The 18,011-nt window shown below is 38.6% G+C and overlaps 2 protein-coding genes across 2 annotated transcripts in view; one reads left to right on the top strand and one right to left on the bottom strand.

Moving 5' to 3' along the window:
* On the bottom strand, positions 1-1,816 carry LOC115234064 (ATP-binding cassette sub-family F member 2-like). The gene is made up of 3 exons (XM_029804784.1): positions 1,603-1,816; positions 1,153-1,352; positions 1-474 (listed from the first exon to the last, which is right to left on the bottom strand). Exons 2-3 carry the CDS (start codon positions 1,334-1,336, stop codon positions 29-31), a joined length of 630 nt encoding a protein of 209 aa, XP_029660644.1. The 5' UTR covers positions 1,337-1,352; positions 1,603-1,816; the 3' UTR covers positions 1-28.
* A 4,355-nt stretch (positions 1,817-6,171) lies between these two features.
* LOC115234130 (rho GTPase-activating protein 100F) overlaps positions 6,172-18,011 on the top strand; it is a 56,179-nt gene continuing 44,339 nt past the window's right edge. Inside the window, exons 1-3 of the mRNA XM_029804909.1 lie at positions 6,172-6,739; positions 10,441-10,545; positions 16,254-16,497. Of these exons, the coding sequence (XP_029660769.1) occupies positions 16,279-16,497 (219 nt within the window). The 5' untranslated portion in view covers positions 6,172-6,739; positions 10,441-10,545; positions 16,254-16,278. The remainder of the gene's footprint in view (positions 6,740-10,440; positions 10,546-16,253; positions 16,498-18,011) is intronic.

Raw genomic sequence — 18,011 nt, forward strand, 5'->3', positions numbered from 1 at the left:
TTTTTTTTTTTTTTTTTGATAAAAGTTTTTAGATTATGGCAAATATCAATGTAAATAATTTGTACCAAACCTGAGCATCTTCTTCGTTGCAATCTATTAACTCTTCAGCAAGCTTCTCTAATCGTATACGCTCCTCGTCAACCTCCATCACACATTCCAGAGCTGTTTTATTGCTTGCAGGCATTTCTCTAGTCAAATGAAAAATATCTATTTGCTGTGGGATAGGAACTTCACGGTTTCCTAGCACTGCTAGCAATGTAGATTTTCCAGAACCATTTAGACCTAATAAACCATAACGTCTGCCGCAATTCAATTCCAACATGGTGTCTTGCAGCAGTTCACAGCCATGGAAAGTAATAGAAAAGTTAGATATCTTTATGTCTCGACTGCGCGGATGCGAAGCCAATGATCCGGTACACGAACGTGCTTCTGCATTGAGTCTGGCATCTGCCTCCAATTTCAGACATAACGCCTCTGCAAATATACATTATGCAAACATGTGTATGCTAACACAAATATTTGATGAAATAAACATAGGTAGTTGCAAATAATTTTGTAGATAACTATTTTATAGAGTTATATAAAGTTTTGTAAACAGATTGATTATAAGTCTAGAATAATACAATAAAGTACAATAACAAATAATATAAGTACCTATTATAAAGATTAAATATATCGAGGTAATACCATATTAAAATGTAGAATTTTTAAAAATATGTGTGTTTAAAAATTGAATTATCCTACATTATAGATTATTTCAAATTTATTTCTCTTGTCATGCGTATGACAGTATTTTAAATAATTTTCAGAATGTTTTCAAACTAAAAGTATTGAAATTATTCTTAATTACAATTCATACTAAAGAGAAAGTAAAATGCCAAACTAAATATAAATTTTGTAAATATTTAAAAAAGCAAAAAGAATACATCACTTTGTGAAAACATTTACGAATAACATTTAAGAATAATTTGTATTTTAATTTTTCAAATATTTTGCTTAAAAAATTGTATTAATAACATTAAAAATCTTTAAAGCATTGTATTAATAAGATTAAAAATTAAACATCGAAAATAACTAAAAAATGACTCAAGTATGAGAGCTCATTGATATTCTCTAAAGAAGAGATAAAAAATAGCATAATCTTACACCTACCTTCGGCGCTAATAGCCGTGCCGTTGGTTCCATTCTGCAAATCTCCCAACGTCGGATTCTGATCCTTATTATCGTCGGCAATTTTCGTCTGATTGTTACTCTGTGACGGTTTCTTCCCGGACTGCCTCGCCTTCGCGGCCTCCTTCTTCTTTTGCTGCTGTTTCTTCTTCGCGTCGGACGGCATTGCCTTCCTCTTTCACCTGTAATTTTACCCAGTCGTTACAGCTCACGAGCGAAAGAACTCGGTGAGACGGCCTATTGGCAATCGCGGCGTTTTCGCCGCGTTACGTAAGACGTAGGTTAGGCGCTTTTTCGCGAGCACGTGTCAAAAAGAAACACCGCGGACGAGAATTGACGAGAATGCGAAAATGCTCAACGTTATGTCGCATCGCCGTAAACGGTCCCAAGGAGAGTGGCGAGCCGTTACGAAAGAGGGCTCGGAAAACTCACCTCCAGTGGACAAAAGAAACCAGATATCGTTCGCCAATCCGTCACGGAAACTCGTGATAACGAGACGCTTCGTAAATTATCACACGTATGATTTTTCTCGGCGATTCTGATCGCGTAAAACACCCCAAAATATTATCCTTTGTGCGCCAAAAATCGAACGTGCCGTGCGACAGGCTAACACACGTGCATTTAATGATGGAGGCAACCAACCGTCAAAGTGACACCGTGCTTGTCGCATCAATGCACAGATGGCGCCGCATGTATCGTTTCGGACGGCCGAGCTTATCATATCGACAATACAGATGGCGCCGCATGTATCGTTTCGGACGGCCGAGCTTATCATATCGACAATACAGATGGCGCCGCATGTATCGTTTCGGACGGCCGAGCTTATCATATCGACAATACAGATGGCGCCGCATGTATCGTTTCGGACGGCCGAGCTTATCATATCGACAATACAGATGGCGCCGCATGTATCGTTTCGGACGGCCGAGCTTATCATATCGACAATACAGATGGCGCCGCGTGTACCGTTTGCCACTCGACAGATCCTACTCGCGACTGTGGGCTGTGGGCCAGTGTGTGGGCATGCTGAAATATTATTAAAGACTCCTGATAATGTAACAGAAGAAATTTCTCGTACATTTACGTCATCTGGGCAATTATTACGACTAGAGTCAAAAGCATTATTAAATCAAGGTGAGTACATATTGTATAGGTGATAAGAAAAGAAAACAGGATTATTCGAGAAAAGGAAAGTAGTCAAAATACTACATATATGTCTATGTTAGAAATATCAAAATATAAATAAAAAAGTGTGTAAATTGTGAAATTAGTGAAGAAGTGTAATTTAAAATGTTTTTACATATACAATATACATATCTATATTGTTAAATTTTGTTTTTAAATGCTTTCAAAAATGTACTAGAAAGTAACACGTTACTTTCCTTATTTATAGATCTTCATTGTACATTGTTATAATTCATTGTAAATCAACAATTACAAATATCGAATACAATTTATTTAATAATTTCAAATTAAATTTAACTTTTATTATAATTACTTTTACCGATCGCATTAGAGATTGTATGTTCATTCATGAATACTGTAAATTTTAATTATCATACATATCACACGTAGCGTGATGCGTTTCATTTCTTCTTTGGTTTATCGAACGGTTCTGGATTTTCCCGATTTGTGAAGCTGTGAAGCCGGTCAAGGTGTATTCTTTCCGATGAATGAACGAATGGATAAACGGTAGGGGGTGGTAAAAGAAGACACAGACTTGCGCCCCCGCGGCAGGTCCGAAGTCCGTGTGGTCGCTGGTGGTGTGGTGGAAGGGCCGCGAGTGGGGGTGGTTCGGGCTTAATTGCCCCGCATCACAGAACGTAGTATTCCCGTAGTACGTGCTGATGGAAGGGAGAAGGGGGAAGGAGGAAGGGGATGGAAAAAGGGGGAGAGCGAGCGTATCGGCGTTTGTACGTAAGCCGCACGTCCAGATCGACGTAATGCGTACGCGGCCGACCAGTGACGTATCTGTTCCACTGCGCGTCGCGGGCAGATCTTGACGATGGTGGATTGAAATCCGCGAGAGATACGATACGATCATAATCTAATCGCTTGAATAAAAATTGAGGAGGGAAAATTGCAAACACGGAGAAGCATTATGTACTTGATGTATCAGTAACGTTAATTATTCACATGATTAAATAAAAAAATAATTCATAAAAGATAGTCGAACATATAATATATCTCAGGTATGAAAGTTTTTTTCAATCTCTCTCAGTGAAAATTATATAAGAACGTCTCTTAGTTTTTATAGATTTCCGAAGAAATCTTCGATACATTACTGCGCCTGTGCATTTCGTGCGTAGATGGTCAAGTGTATGTGACATCCATGTGCACGCGGCAACGCTCGCGTGTCAACCATCGTAACCTTTAGTGTACATCGGGGGTTTCGAAGTGGACGAGGTTGTGAGTGGAAGAAAGGGGTTGAAAAAGGTGTGAATGCTGCCCGCCGTTCATTCAAATGTCGTCCAATCGCAGCACCGTACGCTAGAGTTGCGTTAATCTTTTTTTGTAGCATTTGTATTAATGGTGAATAACTCGTGAATAATCATCTTTTTTTAAACAGTTTTAGAATAATTACTTTAAATTTCGCAACTAAAAGTCGAAGCTATGAATAGAATCGAAATGATAAAAAATTTAAATTAATTTGTATAAGTAACAATGTCTAACAAAAAAAGGTGATATTTTTACTTACATAATTTTCATACTCAAGTAACTATCTCGTATTAACAATAAATATATAGATATAGATTTCGACATACAATGTATAACGTAATTATCTAATAAAATCGCTGCATTAAATTATTAATAGATCAAAATTTGCAATCTATGACATTTCCTATTTTGCCGTTTTCACAAGATGATTGATGTGTCGCGAGAGTTCGGTGGGTTTAATTAATCATCGATTATGCTTGAAAATTTAATCCGTTTCGTTTTAAAATTTATGAGCTGACAATCGGATAAGTACTTCCTTACCTAGGCTAAGAATCAATGTGACATCTTCCATACCGACAAGTGTTTTTGACGCGAGGTGATCGCCCCAATCGATCCCGGACTTGAATAACCGAATCGGAAGTAGGACATTTAGGATTGTCGGTAATGACAAAACAGCCACTAATTTAGATCTAGTCCTTTTGAATTGTCGATCACTTTTAAGAGGGGTTACTTATTAACTCCTCAAATGTAATATGTGCACTGTAAATAAGAGATTATTTTTTCCTACAACATTATAGAAAGAAACACATGCTAATGCAGTGGTAGAGAGAAATATAAACACAAATAGTTAAAAAAGCAATCTATCAATTCATTAATTATTTCTTTCGCTAAAAGTTACTTTCAATTATAAAACATTTTTAATTTTGGAATTGAAATAATTATTTGTTTGATTATTATGAGAAATCATTGTTTAAAGTAAAAACTGAGATGCCTTCGCAACAATAAAAAAGTTGATTAATTCTTTTACCCTGTTAATCGGTGATAAATGATTTGGATGTAATGAGTCGCGAAAACACAAACAAATTCATCAACTTGTCGATTCAAATAAACTAACAATCTCGCAAATATAAGCCGGTCATTCGCTCAATGACTGTGTTATATCGCTCTCTCTATATATATTCATCGATTATATAATGATATAACATACTGAAGTATCATTGAAATCAATTTATGATTATTGGGTACGATATTAGTGCGAAACAATAGTAAAGATTTAAATTAAGTGTTTTAAGCGATTAATTACAACAATCACGGTAAATATGTCTTTTACTATAATAATAAGCTATTACAAAGTACAACTATTATAAAGAATCGATATAATATTCGTCAGATGTGTTTCGCACGCATAAATCTGTAAAATTCACAACTATATATTAATATTTCAAAGAAATATATATATATATATAAATGTATAATATTTTTGTAACTTGTTAAATATACAATATTGCTATAGGGAGAGCAGAATAATAAAACACACATCTCGCTAAATAAAACTCATAAATATCCTTATAAATATCTTTTTTTTTTTTTGGATATATATAATGAAGAAAAAGGACATAGAAAATTTTTTATCAGTCTCATAAAAACATGGCTGTAAATTACGAATTTTGTTCATTCTTCCGAATCGCTAGTATTGCTTTTTGCGACAAGTAATTCTTAATGAAAATGTACTCCTTTATGTTACAACTTCTCGTGAAAGTTTGAATTTTAAGCGCTAGTCAAAAAGAGATGTCAGTTCTGATGAAAACTTTGAACACCGCGCCCCGTCGGATCTGTTCGGCAGCCTTTAAAGTTTCTTTAAGCATCCACCTTAGTAGTGGACTTGTTAAGATGTTCCTGTAATCAGTATGCAATAATCGACGCCGCACCATAACGCCGTTTCTCGAGGAAAATGACGAAAATTTTAAGTCGCCCTGCGTGGAGGTAATACAGTGTTTCATCGCTTTACCGTATATCAAATTTCCTTCCCTCTCCTTTTGTTATGCAATGTAGAGAAAATGTAAAATATACATAAAGACAGAGAATTTTATATGATTCGCATCGGGATACAATTCTCTTCGAGTGATAAAAATTCATAATTTTTTTCTCGATTATCATTCTTCTTTAACATCTCAAGAATCTACAATTCTATCTCTAAAGTGTAAAGAATGTTTACCCTTTTCCCTTTTTGCGGATAAAGAGCAAAATCTCATCGCAACATTATATCAAATAAATCGCGAGAACATGTAATCTTATAAGATTTATACGCAGTTTTCATCGAGATATAGGAGATTTTTCGGGAAAAAATAAATTCTCCGGCGAGGAAATTGGGAACTAAGGGTACGCGAGATCGATAGTTTTCGGCACAATTCGCGATCGAAGGCGTCTGGTTGGCAAAGATGAAAAACGGTCGACGCTTCGCATTATATCTATACGGTGTCGTCGTCGTTGTCGTCGTCGTCGTTGTCGTCGTTGTCGTTGTCGTCGTCGTCGTCGTCAGCCCTGCTCCTCGCACCCTCGTCGTCTTTATCGCTCGCTTGCGCGCTTGCGTGCGTGTCGCAGCTCTCGACATGTCCGCGCGACGGCGGCCGAACGTATAGTCGTGGTTATACAGCGGGGCGCGTTGCACTCCGCGAGAGGGTAGTCCTCAGTTCTCTGACGTAAGGGCAGCTCGCAATTCCCGCGCGAAATATACTCACGCGTGTACCCCTCACGCGCTCTCTTTCTCTCTCTCTCTCTTTCTCTCTTTCTCTTTCTCTTGTTCGCGTCGTCGCTGTGCGTGCGTACATGCGAGTTTGTAATCGTGCTTCTCGTGTCGTCGCCGTCATCGTCGTCGACGAGGTGCTCTTTCGTTCGCCGACCCTCCACGAGGAGGAGCAACCCTGTTCGAAGCGAGGAAAGAGAGAGAAGGATAAGGACGGAGATACGGTGCACCGTCCGAGTATACCAAGGTAGCGGGGGAGGAGAAGTGCTCTCTTTGGCAACGTACGGCAGAGTAGCGTACTATACTCCGGAGGGTGCGCTCGCGCGCGAGGGAGAGAGGAAGCGAAGCATCGCGGGGCGGAGTGGACGAAGGGTTCAGCTGGTGAGGGTGGGTGTCAGAGAGATAGAGAGAGAGAGAGAGAGAGAGAGAAAGTGAACGTGCGGGTGAGAGAGGGTGAACGAGCGTAAAGGGTGGTTAGTGCGCGACGAGAGAGAGGGAGAGAGAGAGAGAGAGAGAGAGAGAGAGAATCGTTCTCTCTATATATCGATTATATAATGATATAACATACTGAAGTATCATTGAAATCAATTTATGATTATTGGGTACGATATTAGTGCGAAACAATAGTAAAGATTTAAATTAAGTGTTTTAAGCGATTAATTACAACAATCACGGTAAATATGTCTTTTACTATAATAATAAGCTATTACAAAGTACAACTATTATAAAGAATCGATATAATATTCGTCAGATGTGTTTCGCACGCATAAATCTGTAAAATTCACAACTATATATTAATATTTCAAAGAAATATATATATATATATAAATGTATAATATTTTTGTAACTTGTTAAATATACAATATTGCTATAGGGAGAGCAGGGGTGAACGAGCGTAAAGGGTGGTTAGTGCGCGACGAGAGAGAGGGAGAGAGAGAGAGAGAGAGAAAAAGGCTCGAGGCAGGCGCGCGTATTGATTCCCGCGTGGCGTTATACGGCGAGGTGAGAAAGCTGCAACCGGAAGATTCCTCCTGCCTCCTTTCGCCGCCGGGGGAGGAGAAGGAGCGAGGAGAAAAATAGAGTCTCGGAGAAGAGAGAGCCAAGTGTGAAGGAGAGAAGAATCGCTCTCTTTCTCTCTCCCTCTCTTTCTCTCTCTCGCGTCCCGTTCTCGCGCTCCCGCTCTCATCAGGTACGTTTACGCGCCCGTGAGACGTCGTAACATCTCGATTTATCCGCTGTGTCTGTTACCGTTCAGACTGTTTCCACGCGTTTTCCAGAGCGTTCGTTTTTCTCGAAGACAGACAGGTCAGTCGTCAGTCGTCCACCTTCGTCTCGTCTCGAGGGTGAGGCAAAGTTCGCGAGCGAGACCAAGTGAAACGGGCGAAAGGGAGACGGAGCGAACCGAGAGAGTGGCCGAGAGAGAGAGAGAGAGAGAGAGAAGGTACTCTCGAAAAAAGGGTATATCGATCGGGTTGGTCCGGGACCATCGGCTGGCACGCCACCACACGATTTTCGTGGTGGCTCTACTCTCTCTCTCTCTCTCTCTCTCTCTCTCTCTCTCTCTCTCCTTGCCCGATATACTACCGGCATCGTATGCACATCGTTTTTCCCACGCGCCACCGGCTCGCTCGCTTTTCCGACCTCCGCCGCGACCTCGACGACCTCGAGTCGCTTTGCACGGATCCGTGTGCACAGGTGTCGCTCGAAAACTCCTTTTGCGTGGATGTCGACGTACCTCTTCTTCGCGGGACGCGGGACGCGAAGCGCGGTGAGTTCCCGTTGCTCCCGATTTTCCCCTTGGACGTATCTCTGGCCCGATATACCGGCCTCTTTCGGTTCCTCCGCTCATGCGCGATACCGGCTGTCTTGTCAGTGTCGTTGACGATGCCTCTTTTGTAAGATTCCTTTTTCAACGTTGTTTCGAGTGTACTTTACCTTGCTTCGACAGAAATTGAATCTTCGTCAAATATTACATTCTGTGCTCTTACTATTCTATCTAATGGTGGTGGACGATTGCCCATGCTCAAAAACGGCTCCGGTATCCTCGCTTTCGCCCCAACGTATTAAGGAACCTCTTTTCGCGATATCAGCCCTTCGTCGGCAATCGTTTCTACGATAACGATATTGCAAGTGACATTTATCTCGACAAAAGGCGGGTTAGTTATCGACAGATTCATCGAGAAGAAATCACGTCATCGACGCTTTAGATGAGTCCTTGTGCTTGAAAAAAATCGGAGTGCTTTGGTTGTTTTTACGGATTTCGCGATTGGCATAATGACAATTCACTTTGCGTAAAAGTGGACGTTGATACATGTTACTGATAAAATGATAAAATAGCGACACGTGAACGAAACGTCGTGGCTTATTAAAGTTGCAACATTTTCCGATACTGAAGAATTTAACATTTTCTCTATTCAACAACACATTCGTTACATCTTTCTCGATATTATATTCTATTTAAGAAACGAGGTTACCGTGTTGTTCCTCTTGATATCAGACGCATATCATGCATTTTCTTGGTATATTTTATATTTCTTGGAGACGCGTCGTAAAAGCGACGCGACCATCATCTCTTTCTCTTCACTCGTCTGCGTTACGACCGCGTGTCACGGGGTGCGTAGTGTAGAATGAAAAAGAACAAATATTACACATAGCGTGTAATACCTTTTGCCCTCTCTCCGACGTCCACCGACGTCGGTCTCTCCGTCTTACACGCGCCGGTCCCTCCTTCCAACGTCGTGGTCGTGGATCGATATAGCGTAGGAGGATCGCCACGGCGAAAGGAATCGAAGAGTGAAGTTCAAGAACCAGTTGAATGTCGGTTATGTAAATGATTATATCGAGGACGGCGTCGTGTTGCCACTGTGGCGTATCGGTTGATACGCGTCGATGACATACGCGATGACTCTACTGTCTTATCGGTCCGATTCACCTGACTCGCGTCCATTTCCACTTTAGGTATTCCTCGCTTTCGTACTTTCGTCCCCCGTTTCCGAATAAAGTAAATCCGGGAAATGAGATTTTATGTTAGAAGTTTATTTGAGCGGAAGTCTTATAGTTTTGACAGAAGAAAGCGAAATATATCGTAGATCCATGTTATATTTCGAAAGAACTTTTATTATATATATATATATATATACCTTTTTTACTTTGTAAAAGTTTTTTTAATTAAATATCCAACTTTCACTGTTTAATGATTAAACGTGGAAGAATCCAATTTGGATTCTCTCGAGCAAGGCGAGAGGAATGCGAGCGAGTTGAACTAGAGCTAGAAATCGAACAATTCCGCGAGTTTCTTCGGCTGTGCTTTTAGTATACCAAAAAGTTTCACGTGTGGCTGCTTCGCTTTGTCGAATGCCCCCTCTCTCTTCGTGAATTTTGTATTCTTTTGGCAGAAACTCCAACAATCAAATGTATTTGCGAGCAAACATTCGCATTCTCGCTCGAATCTCGCGCGATTCTCATTATTCCTTTATATCGAATAATCCCACTTTATTGACACGTTACGCGTAGATAATTTTTGCGTTAAATATCGTACGTCGAATAGATCGAAAAAATCTCCTATTGATATCGCAAACATTCGAGCAGGTAGATATCTGCGCGTTCGATACTAATTATTTCCCACACGATATGTTTGCCGACTATCGAATGTTTGCTAATTTTTAAAGAGTAGAAAGTAGCGCGAGAGGAGCCACGGAAATTTCTTCGAAAGAAAGACACATTTGCGCAAAAACGATCGACGAAGAGAGCTAAAGTGTCATTTAGGAGAAAAATTGCCGGGCATCGTTAAGTGTTAAGTGGCGTGTGTAAAGGTATTAAGTAACTCGTGGCGTGATACAATGTAGTTAATCTTTCGTGTGCGTAGAAACGATCGGTCAGTTTTTTTTTTACACCTTCGATACGCCATTAGCAAACCGCGCCGTTTAAACCCTGATGTTTTACTCGGGGAAAAATTGCCGTGCGTTTACCCCGATAATCAAGCTTCTTCTCTCTTTGTTCCTCTCTTTTTCTATAACGGCGATAATTTATTAATCGGAGTCACGTGGCCGTGATTCGCGTAATGGTAACGATCGCTCGTAATCTTTCAGGACAGAAGAGGGTGAGGATCGGCGTCCAGCAGAATGAGAGAAATCATCGGACACCGGTCGAGCAGGGACCCATCGGCCCTTCGCACAAGAGATGATTTTTAGAAGGTATGTAACGATCCACGGAAAAGGATGGAGAGGGGGAAGAAGCACGTATTCTCGTGTCCCCATTTAGCATCGCATTTAACGCTTTGCTTGCCAAATAAGAAGGAATTCGATCTAATCGAACGTGCTGAAAAATGGATGCAGATCCGCTATGAAAAAGCTAAAAGCAACTTTAGTGGGATAATGAAAAGCATGGGATAAATGATAAAATATCAAAAGTCGATAAATTATAAACTAGATAGCGAAGAAAAAAGAACATTCTTTGTTTTATGTCTCTTTTCTCTGCACTATCTCGAAAATGTGTGTATGGCATGGATACGGGCTCAAGTACAGCATTTCAAAGTCATCTTTTTCAACGACAGTTTGCGCGATCTCTGTTTCTTTCTTGTTGTAAATCTTCTCTGTTAAACGGAAATCATGTGCCCAGAGTTATTTCTTTACAACTTACTCTGGAAAAATGGAAATTGCATGTAACGTGTAGTAAAAAATAATAATGCTCTTCTGCAAAGTCGCGTAGAGAATTGGCGATTGAGCATGACAGAAAATTCGTATCGGTCAATGTTGCTCAAATAAGGTAGCTGTTTATATATCGCGTAACATCGAAATCTCGATACAAAAAATTTCGCCGCTGTTTTCCCGTATATAGGTATTAAATACTATTACAAACTATAAATTTTTTTGTTCATAAAATACACGTATAAAGAATATTACGCTATTTGATGAAATCCACGAAATTTCGCCGTGATAATATATAGTATAGTCAATGTTTTAATCAATATTAATGGTATCGCGGTAAAATTCATCTGTTAAAGTAATCTCGCTGTGAGTGAAAGTATGTTTGCATAAATCAATTTTTTTACATTATTATTTTAGCATAATATAAGAAATAAAAAATGCACTCTCTTTACATTTAATTATAAAATAGCGCTGCAAAATAATTTGCTCCTCGTAATGTCATATCTCCGGTAAATCAATCTTTTATTTTTTAAAGTAACAAAGATTTGACTTATACTCGACAATATTCGCTAACATCGCATTTCACCTGTCATGCATTCTGTCATGCATTTCCAACGCTGTAATCAGTACAGACCTCGAGGAGCGTTAAGCTTAATCACGGGCAGTAACAATGAGGCTCCATAAAGCATGAACGGCGTGCTCTCGAAGATTTACGCGATTGCGACGAGGGGATTAGGGGGGAAGGGGATACAAAATCGGCGCACGGCACCCACGGGAGCGCGTGACGGTTTATCTTCTTCCGTTGCATGCGCATTATTATCATTATACTGCTCGTTCCACCTCTTCCCCTTCGACCGCTCTCTTATTCTTTCTTTTTTTTTTTTACTGCAAACACTTTCCTGCAACGATGGCGCCGGCTCGAAAGAATTTCGCATGGGAGCTATTGGCCGTTTACTCGCAAACTATAGCGACACTGTTTACGATCTCGCATTACGATGCATAGTGCAATAGCCGCGGGATAAGCCGCTGCAGTTTGACCTCTTAGCGGTTATGGCTTTTCTTCGGTCACTGTTTATCAGGAAACCCGACCGGCCGGTGGCGGATTTCGCGAGAAATTATCGACCCTGGTGGATGTATCGTCGAGACACGCGAGAGATAAATCGAGTGGAATCGAAAATGGGAATGCGAGAAACACGAAAGTATTAAAATTCCATATTTCACATATCTGTAGTCGCAGTTGTTAAAATATTTTATGACGTGCGCGTTTGTATATAAGATAACAGACGTGTTAAGAGACGTGTCGAAGAAACGGAATTCTCTCTTTTCTCCCTTTAAAGTTCAAGACAGTTTTTGTCAAAAATGTTTTTTTTTTTTTTTCTGTGAAAGAGTAACCCCTAACATGCTATTCAGAAATATACATCTTAAATAAAAGAGGAAAAAACTAGCTTAAATTCTCTTGAGAACAATGCTAAATATATAAATGTGTTTTTCTTACTTTTAAAAGTACTATATACCTGCAAGCTTGCAGTAACTCTCTCTTGCGTAATAAAAAATTTTAAGCTTCAAACTTCATAACCGAGAAAGAACCAAAAAGTAGGAAAAAGTATTTTAATAATAATAGTCAAATCTTTTTCATTGGGTGCTTTCACAAATTCCTTTGTTACTCGGAAACTGAAGAAAATGTGACTTGATAATAATAAAGCTCCTCCATTCAACGGTTCAATTACGCGGGTACGTCAACTGTGTTTCAAGTAGAACGACACTTGCGTTTCCTCGCACTCTCGCCGTGCTCCACTTTTGGTTGGCATGTGCTCATTTCGGATAAGTTTCTGAATGAAACTCGCGCCTGGCTCTAATTAAATCGCGTGAATGGGCGCGAGAAGCCGTCGCCAAACGTGCCAAGGATAATAAATTTAACGGAAAGGTAAACCTATCATGCTAGACGAGAGAATCCGCACGAGGATCAAACTTCAAAAGTATCGTCGATTTATTCGCGATGCGGGCGAAGTAAGACTCCGTCAGGAGTTTGGGACCGAGTTTGGTCAGAAGCCCATATATCATGGGTAATGTATCACTGGCTATTGACAAGTGACAAAAACTTTGCCTTTCCGTTAATAATAGACAATCTCGCTTAGTCTTAATTTATTATTGAAGTTTACATATAATAATATAATTAATTAATTATTAAGCTGTTTTCTCTCTCTCTCTCTCTCTCTCTCTTTCTCTCTCTCTCTATTTTCTCTTTAATTAGCAGTTTCTAATTCTTTTTTTGCTCAGGACACAAAAGACCTTTCAAATTCTGCTTCGAGCGGCAAAATCTCGAATGCTTTTGCAATCCTGTTCCTATACAATAGCCCATTAGATGCGTTAAATAAGCAGAAATTTCTTCGCTGAATGCGTATATAACACGTTCATTATAAATAATAATAATCTAATAAAACAATTTATCAATTCTAGCGCGTGCAATTAAATTCTTTATGAATTCTATTATTCAGCGATATTGTTAACTATATTAAGTGATTTAAGTCTAAATTCTGCAAACAAGAAATTAAATTGCATAGACTTTTACAATATAATATATAACGTTATCGAAATTAACATTTCATGGAAAAGTTACGGTCTTCGTCTTTATCTTCGTTCGCAAAAAGAATTAAAGAACGATTTAGAGGAGTTATGTAGAGGGTACGCGAAATCCCTTGGATAGACTTGAAGGAACAAACGAGCCGAGGGGGAATGTCCTTTTTTAGGGTAAGATTCTCGAACAAAGGGTCAAGGTTTGCTACGCGCAGGCCCTCGACACGTGCTTTGGGATTTCATTGATTCTTAATGAGCCGACGCGAGTCCGACACAGAATGTCGTAGAAATAGTAATCCGAGCGGTTTGGCATAGTCGGACTGACGTGGCTCATGAGATTCCTGTCATGCCATGCCATGACCCCAGATCAACCGTGATCACGTGTCGGCATGTACCATTAGATTATCCGATCATATTCGATATACATGTGGGCTATCCGAGAAACGGGTCACCTATAAGTAACTCAACTAGAACCAGAGTAATAATCGATCGATGATCACTGTCTCGTAAAAAAAAAAAAAAAGCAAATTTTAAACAATTGAAAGTTTTTGAGAATGAAAGTTTAAATAATTTACGATAATGAAGTAACTTAATAATTCGTAGAGATCAAAGTGTTTATATTGAAAATATAATTTTCACTCCTGTAAATTATGCATAATATTTGCATAATTTACGCAAGAAATGAGAAAGTTATAAAAAAATGTTAGCTCTTAATGAAATTTTCAATGACCGAGTAAAGTTCAATGGAATATTTTCAGGAAAATAAAACTTACGATTAAATCTTAATCTAGACTTTCGAATTGTGAATATAAGCAGTTTCTGACAGGTTCTATTTCCATGATACTTTGGATAATCTCATGTGTGCAACGTTATAAAATTAATATAAATTATAATATATGTATAAAGTATAATGATTATATTTGAAATGAAAAATTAGATATCTTCTGTTCTTTAATCATTTGAGAAAATTTTCTGCTCGTTACATTATTATTTTTCCATTAAATTCCACAAGCTCAATAATGAACGATAATCGATCTTTATTATCATGATTATTTGCGGTACTTGCCATTATGGATAAAATTTCATTTTCGTTCCAGTTATGTTTTATTAAGGATACCAGCGGAAAAGAAATGATACGGATTCACAGGCGAGAGATGTCTCGTTTAATTTCAGCGACTTTCGCGTGTACAACTGTGATTTATTAGTACGAGTATGCGCCGGCACCGGCACGTAGTATCGATTGTCTTGGAGCAGCCAGTGATGTTTGTATTATGCCCTGAACCGATCCAAAGCAGGTGGCGTTTAAATATTTGGCAGGCTCGCGCTTGTACCCTTTGACAAAATTATATTTGCTCCGATTCGTGTCGCGCGTACTAACATGGAAATAATTATTAAATGTGAATGCGAAACTGTAAGCAATATGCCGATCAATTTGACCAAAATGCGTAATTTATATACCAATTATAATGCAATCAAATTACGGTTGGAATTATATCGCCAATCACAAATTCTACGATTTAATATTTGTTGATATGTTTTAATCGAGCACATATTTCTTACAATTAGTATTGTATCAACAATGGAATGTGATATTCTCACAGTTCTTCTATTCGTCCAAACTTGATATTATTTTCTTTAAAGATAATTTTATAATTTTATAATTTTATAAATTATTTCAACTTTTGATAAATAAAAATTGAAATTTTTGGACGTTTAAACATATTTTATTGAATTATTCGGCTAAGCCGAATTAGAAGACTCCGATATTGCAAATGCGCGACGACAGATTTGACGATATTCGTCATTTTATCGACAAGTCGTACCGATGCATCTCGGGATGCGTATTCAAATTATTAATATCTATATCATGTGTCACGCTTATTTCTGAAAAAAAGAAGGAGGAACATTTTGCATGGTCGAAGAGAATATAATGGAAATGTAGGACGAGAACGTGGGAGTACGAGGGAAAAATTGAAAAAGAAATAGACAGAATACATGCATATTCGCGTTCGACATGCGTTCTCGTGGATTTATATAACTGTCGGCGATCCGGGAAAAGGAAGGGGAATCATCTGCATGTGCGAATTGGTAATCGATCGCGTGGATACAGGCCGGCCGTTAATAAATTAAGATAACCGTGAATCGAGGAACGAGAGGGAAAATAGGTTAATGAGACGTGACGGGGGAAAGAGATTCGCTAGGAGAGGGAGATGAGCAATTGAGAAGCGCGACACGTGGAGATTACGGAGGGATCCATTACAAATTTATGATTCACCTATAGATATAAAATATGAGCGCCTTAATATTAACTGTATATTAACACTAACAATAAGAATACAATATCTATTCGATACACGCACAATACTACGATATAGACTACTTGTACTAATAAATTATACCCGAATTTATAATTCTATTATTAATAGAATATTTTTTTAGACACATTTTCATTTTCTCTACTCATTGTATAATTCATAGTCCAAGTGTGTTATCGATTTAAAAAACATATTGTTATCTTACCAAATGGATATATTGCTTAATATTATTAATTATTAACCATACATTTTGTACCGTTTTAATTTTTAGGATAGAAAAATTGTTCTCCAGTTTTTCTCTTTGCGAAAAATTTGTAAAATAATTCTCGCATTTTGACACCCTGCCATTTCCTATCATGATTTTAGGAAGAGGGCATGACGCACCGAACTCATGCAGTGGCGAAAACACGTGCGCATCAAGTACGGTGGTCGAGTCGGTGTCGGTCAAGGACAACGGGAGCGGGAACAGGTGCGGCTGCAGGTGCGCGTGGTGCAGCTGCAGCGGGAAGGGGGCGCAAGACTCAGCTACGTCTGTCATCAGCCTCAACTCTCGTCGACGGCTCGCCGCAGCTGCAGCGCAACAACCATGCTCTGCTGCGGCCGCAGGAAAGTAAGTGCAACATCTAACGATAAGTAGTAGAATGCACGATTGATACGTCGGGGATAATAGATCTCCCCGCATTTGTCACGGCGGAAAGCATCTCATGGCATCCCGAGGAACTCATCATACGCACAAATCTGATCCGTGAATTTTCTTTCACGTTTCTCTACACAAAGAGTCGCGTTTGAATATTTTTCATAAATTCCGTGTAAATATATATGTATATAGTGTCCAGATTTCTCTATCAAATTAGCACAGCGAAAATATCAAGGCAAGTTAGTTTATTAGAGAGCCAGAACCTTCCTTCAAAGATCAAGTCTAGACTTAAAAATTGGAAGCCTTCTCGATAATTTTGAAAAATGTTCTTTTCAGAAACGTTGCGTTATGTTACGCAATGGAAAAATTTCTATTATGCATTTCTATCGTTGATTCTAGTGTGAGAATCGCGCATTTATATCATGCTTGAATCACATTTTATGTATACGTTAAAGGGCAGATGTGAAAAATCCAGCTTGTCCATCACGCGTTCATTCATATCGCAACTTTTATCCGATACAATATTGTGCACAGCCAACGGTGCAGAAGTTATTCGTATGAGCACATTTAATTTTACATTCTATATATACAAGATGCTCTGTCACTATCGCGTTTTTGTCCATGTCCATACTTTTTGCGATAATTTGATACAAAAACTTACAGCTCTTGAATTTTCAATAATATGCAATATTATTGAAGCGTTAAATCAAATCTCCGTTAAAATAATTCTCCGTTTGCAGTAGTCAATAAAGAGAGAGAGTTTATCTACTTGTACATTTCAAGTTAAATTCGTCCAAAATTTTATTTCTCTCAATATTAAATCTTTCATACTCGTATACAAAGAGCTTTTTAGTAAAGAGCAAATTTTCGTTCTAATTTAAAGAAAGTAATCAAATATATTAGAAGCATATTACAACAAAATTGTCATTTACAATAAAAAGAATGCAATATTATCAATAAGTTTGATTGGTATTTAATGATGTATTCCGATTTCTAATAAATATTACAATTTTCTGAAAATTTTATTTAACGATACAATTATGTGTGTGACATAAGGATTATTTTCTTTTTTTTTCTATCAAAGTTAAATCCTCACCACATTTTCGGAAAATAAGATATTTTGATGCATGATACTACAAATGAAGAAAAAGTACGTTCATGATGGAGCATCGGGGGTGAATGGGTTAACCGAAGTCGTGTTCAACCATCCCCACCCTTCCCTCCGTCGTTTTATATCGCGAGCTGAGAAACGACGGCGCCGGAATCACGAAGCCGAAGTCGTTCAAGCACACTGCTTTCGAGCACCGGCTCCGGATTGCCGTCCATTCAATTTGTCTTAATAAATCGTCTGGCGGGCTTCCTCGCGTCAAGCCGGCCGACTGGTCGCGCTATTTTCCCTTTCGTAAGACTCATCCTTGGAGTCTTCTTCGAGCTTTGAGCAAAATATTGCATTAACACCACATTAAAAAAAAAAAAAAAAAAAAAGG

Source organism: Formica exsecta, unplaced genomic scaffold, assembly GCF_003651465.1.
Source record: "Formica exsecta isolate Colony F162 unplaced genomic scaffold, ASM365146v1 scaffold194, whole genome shotgun sequence".
Lineage (NCBI taxonomy): Eukaryota > Metazoa > Arthropoda > Insecta > Hymenoptera > Formicidae > Formica > Formica exsecta.

Excerpts from the sequence above, each read along its gene's own strand:
- LOC115234064 (XM_029804784.1), bottom strand. The coding sequence starts at position 1,336 with ATGCCGTCCGACGCGAAGAAGAAACAGCAGCAAAAGAAGAAGGAGGCC. Across the intron at positions 475-1,152 it reads CACGGCTATTAGCGCCGAAG|AGGCGTTATGTCTGAAATTG; the intron begins GTAGGTGTAAGA and ends GTATATTTGCAG.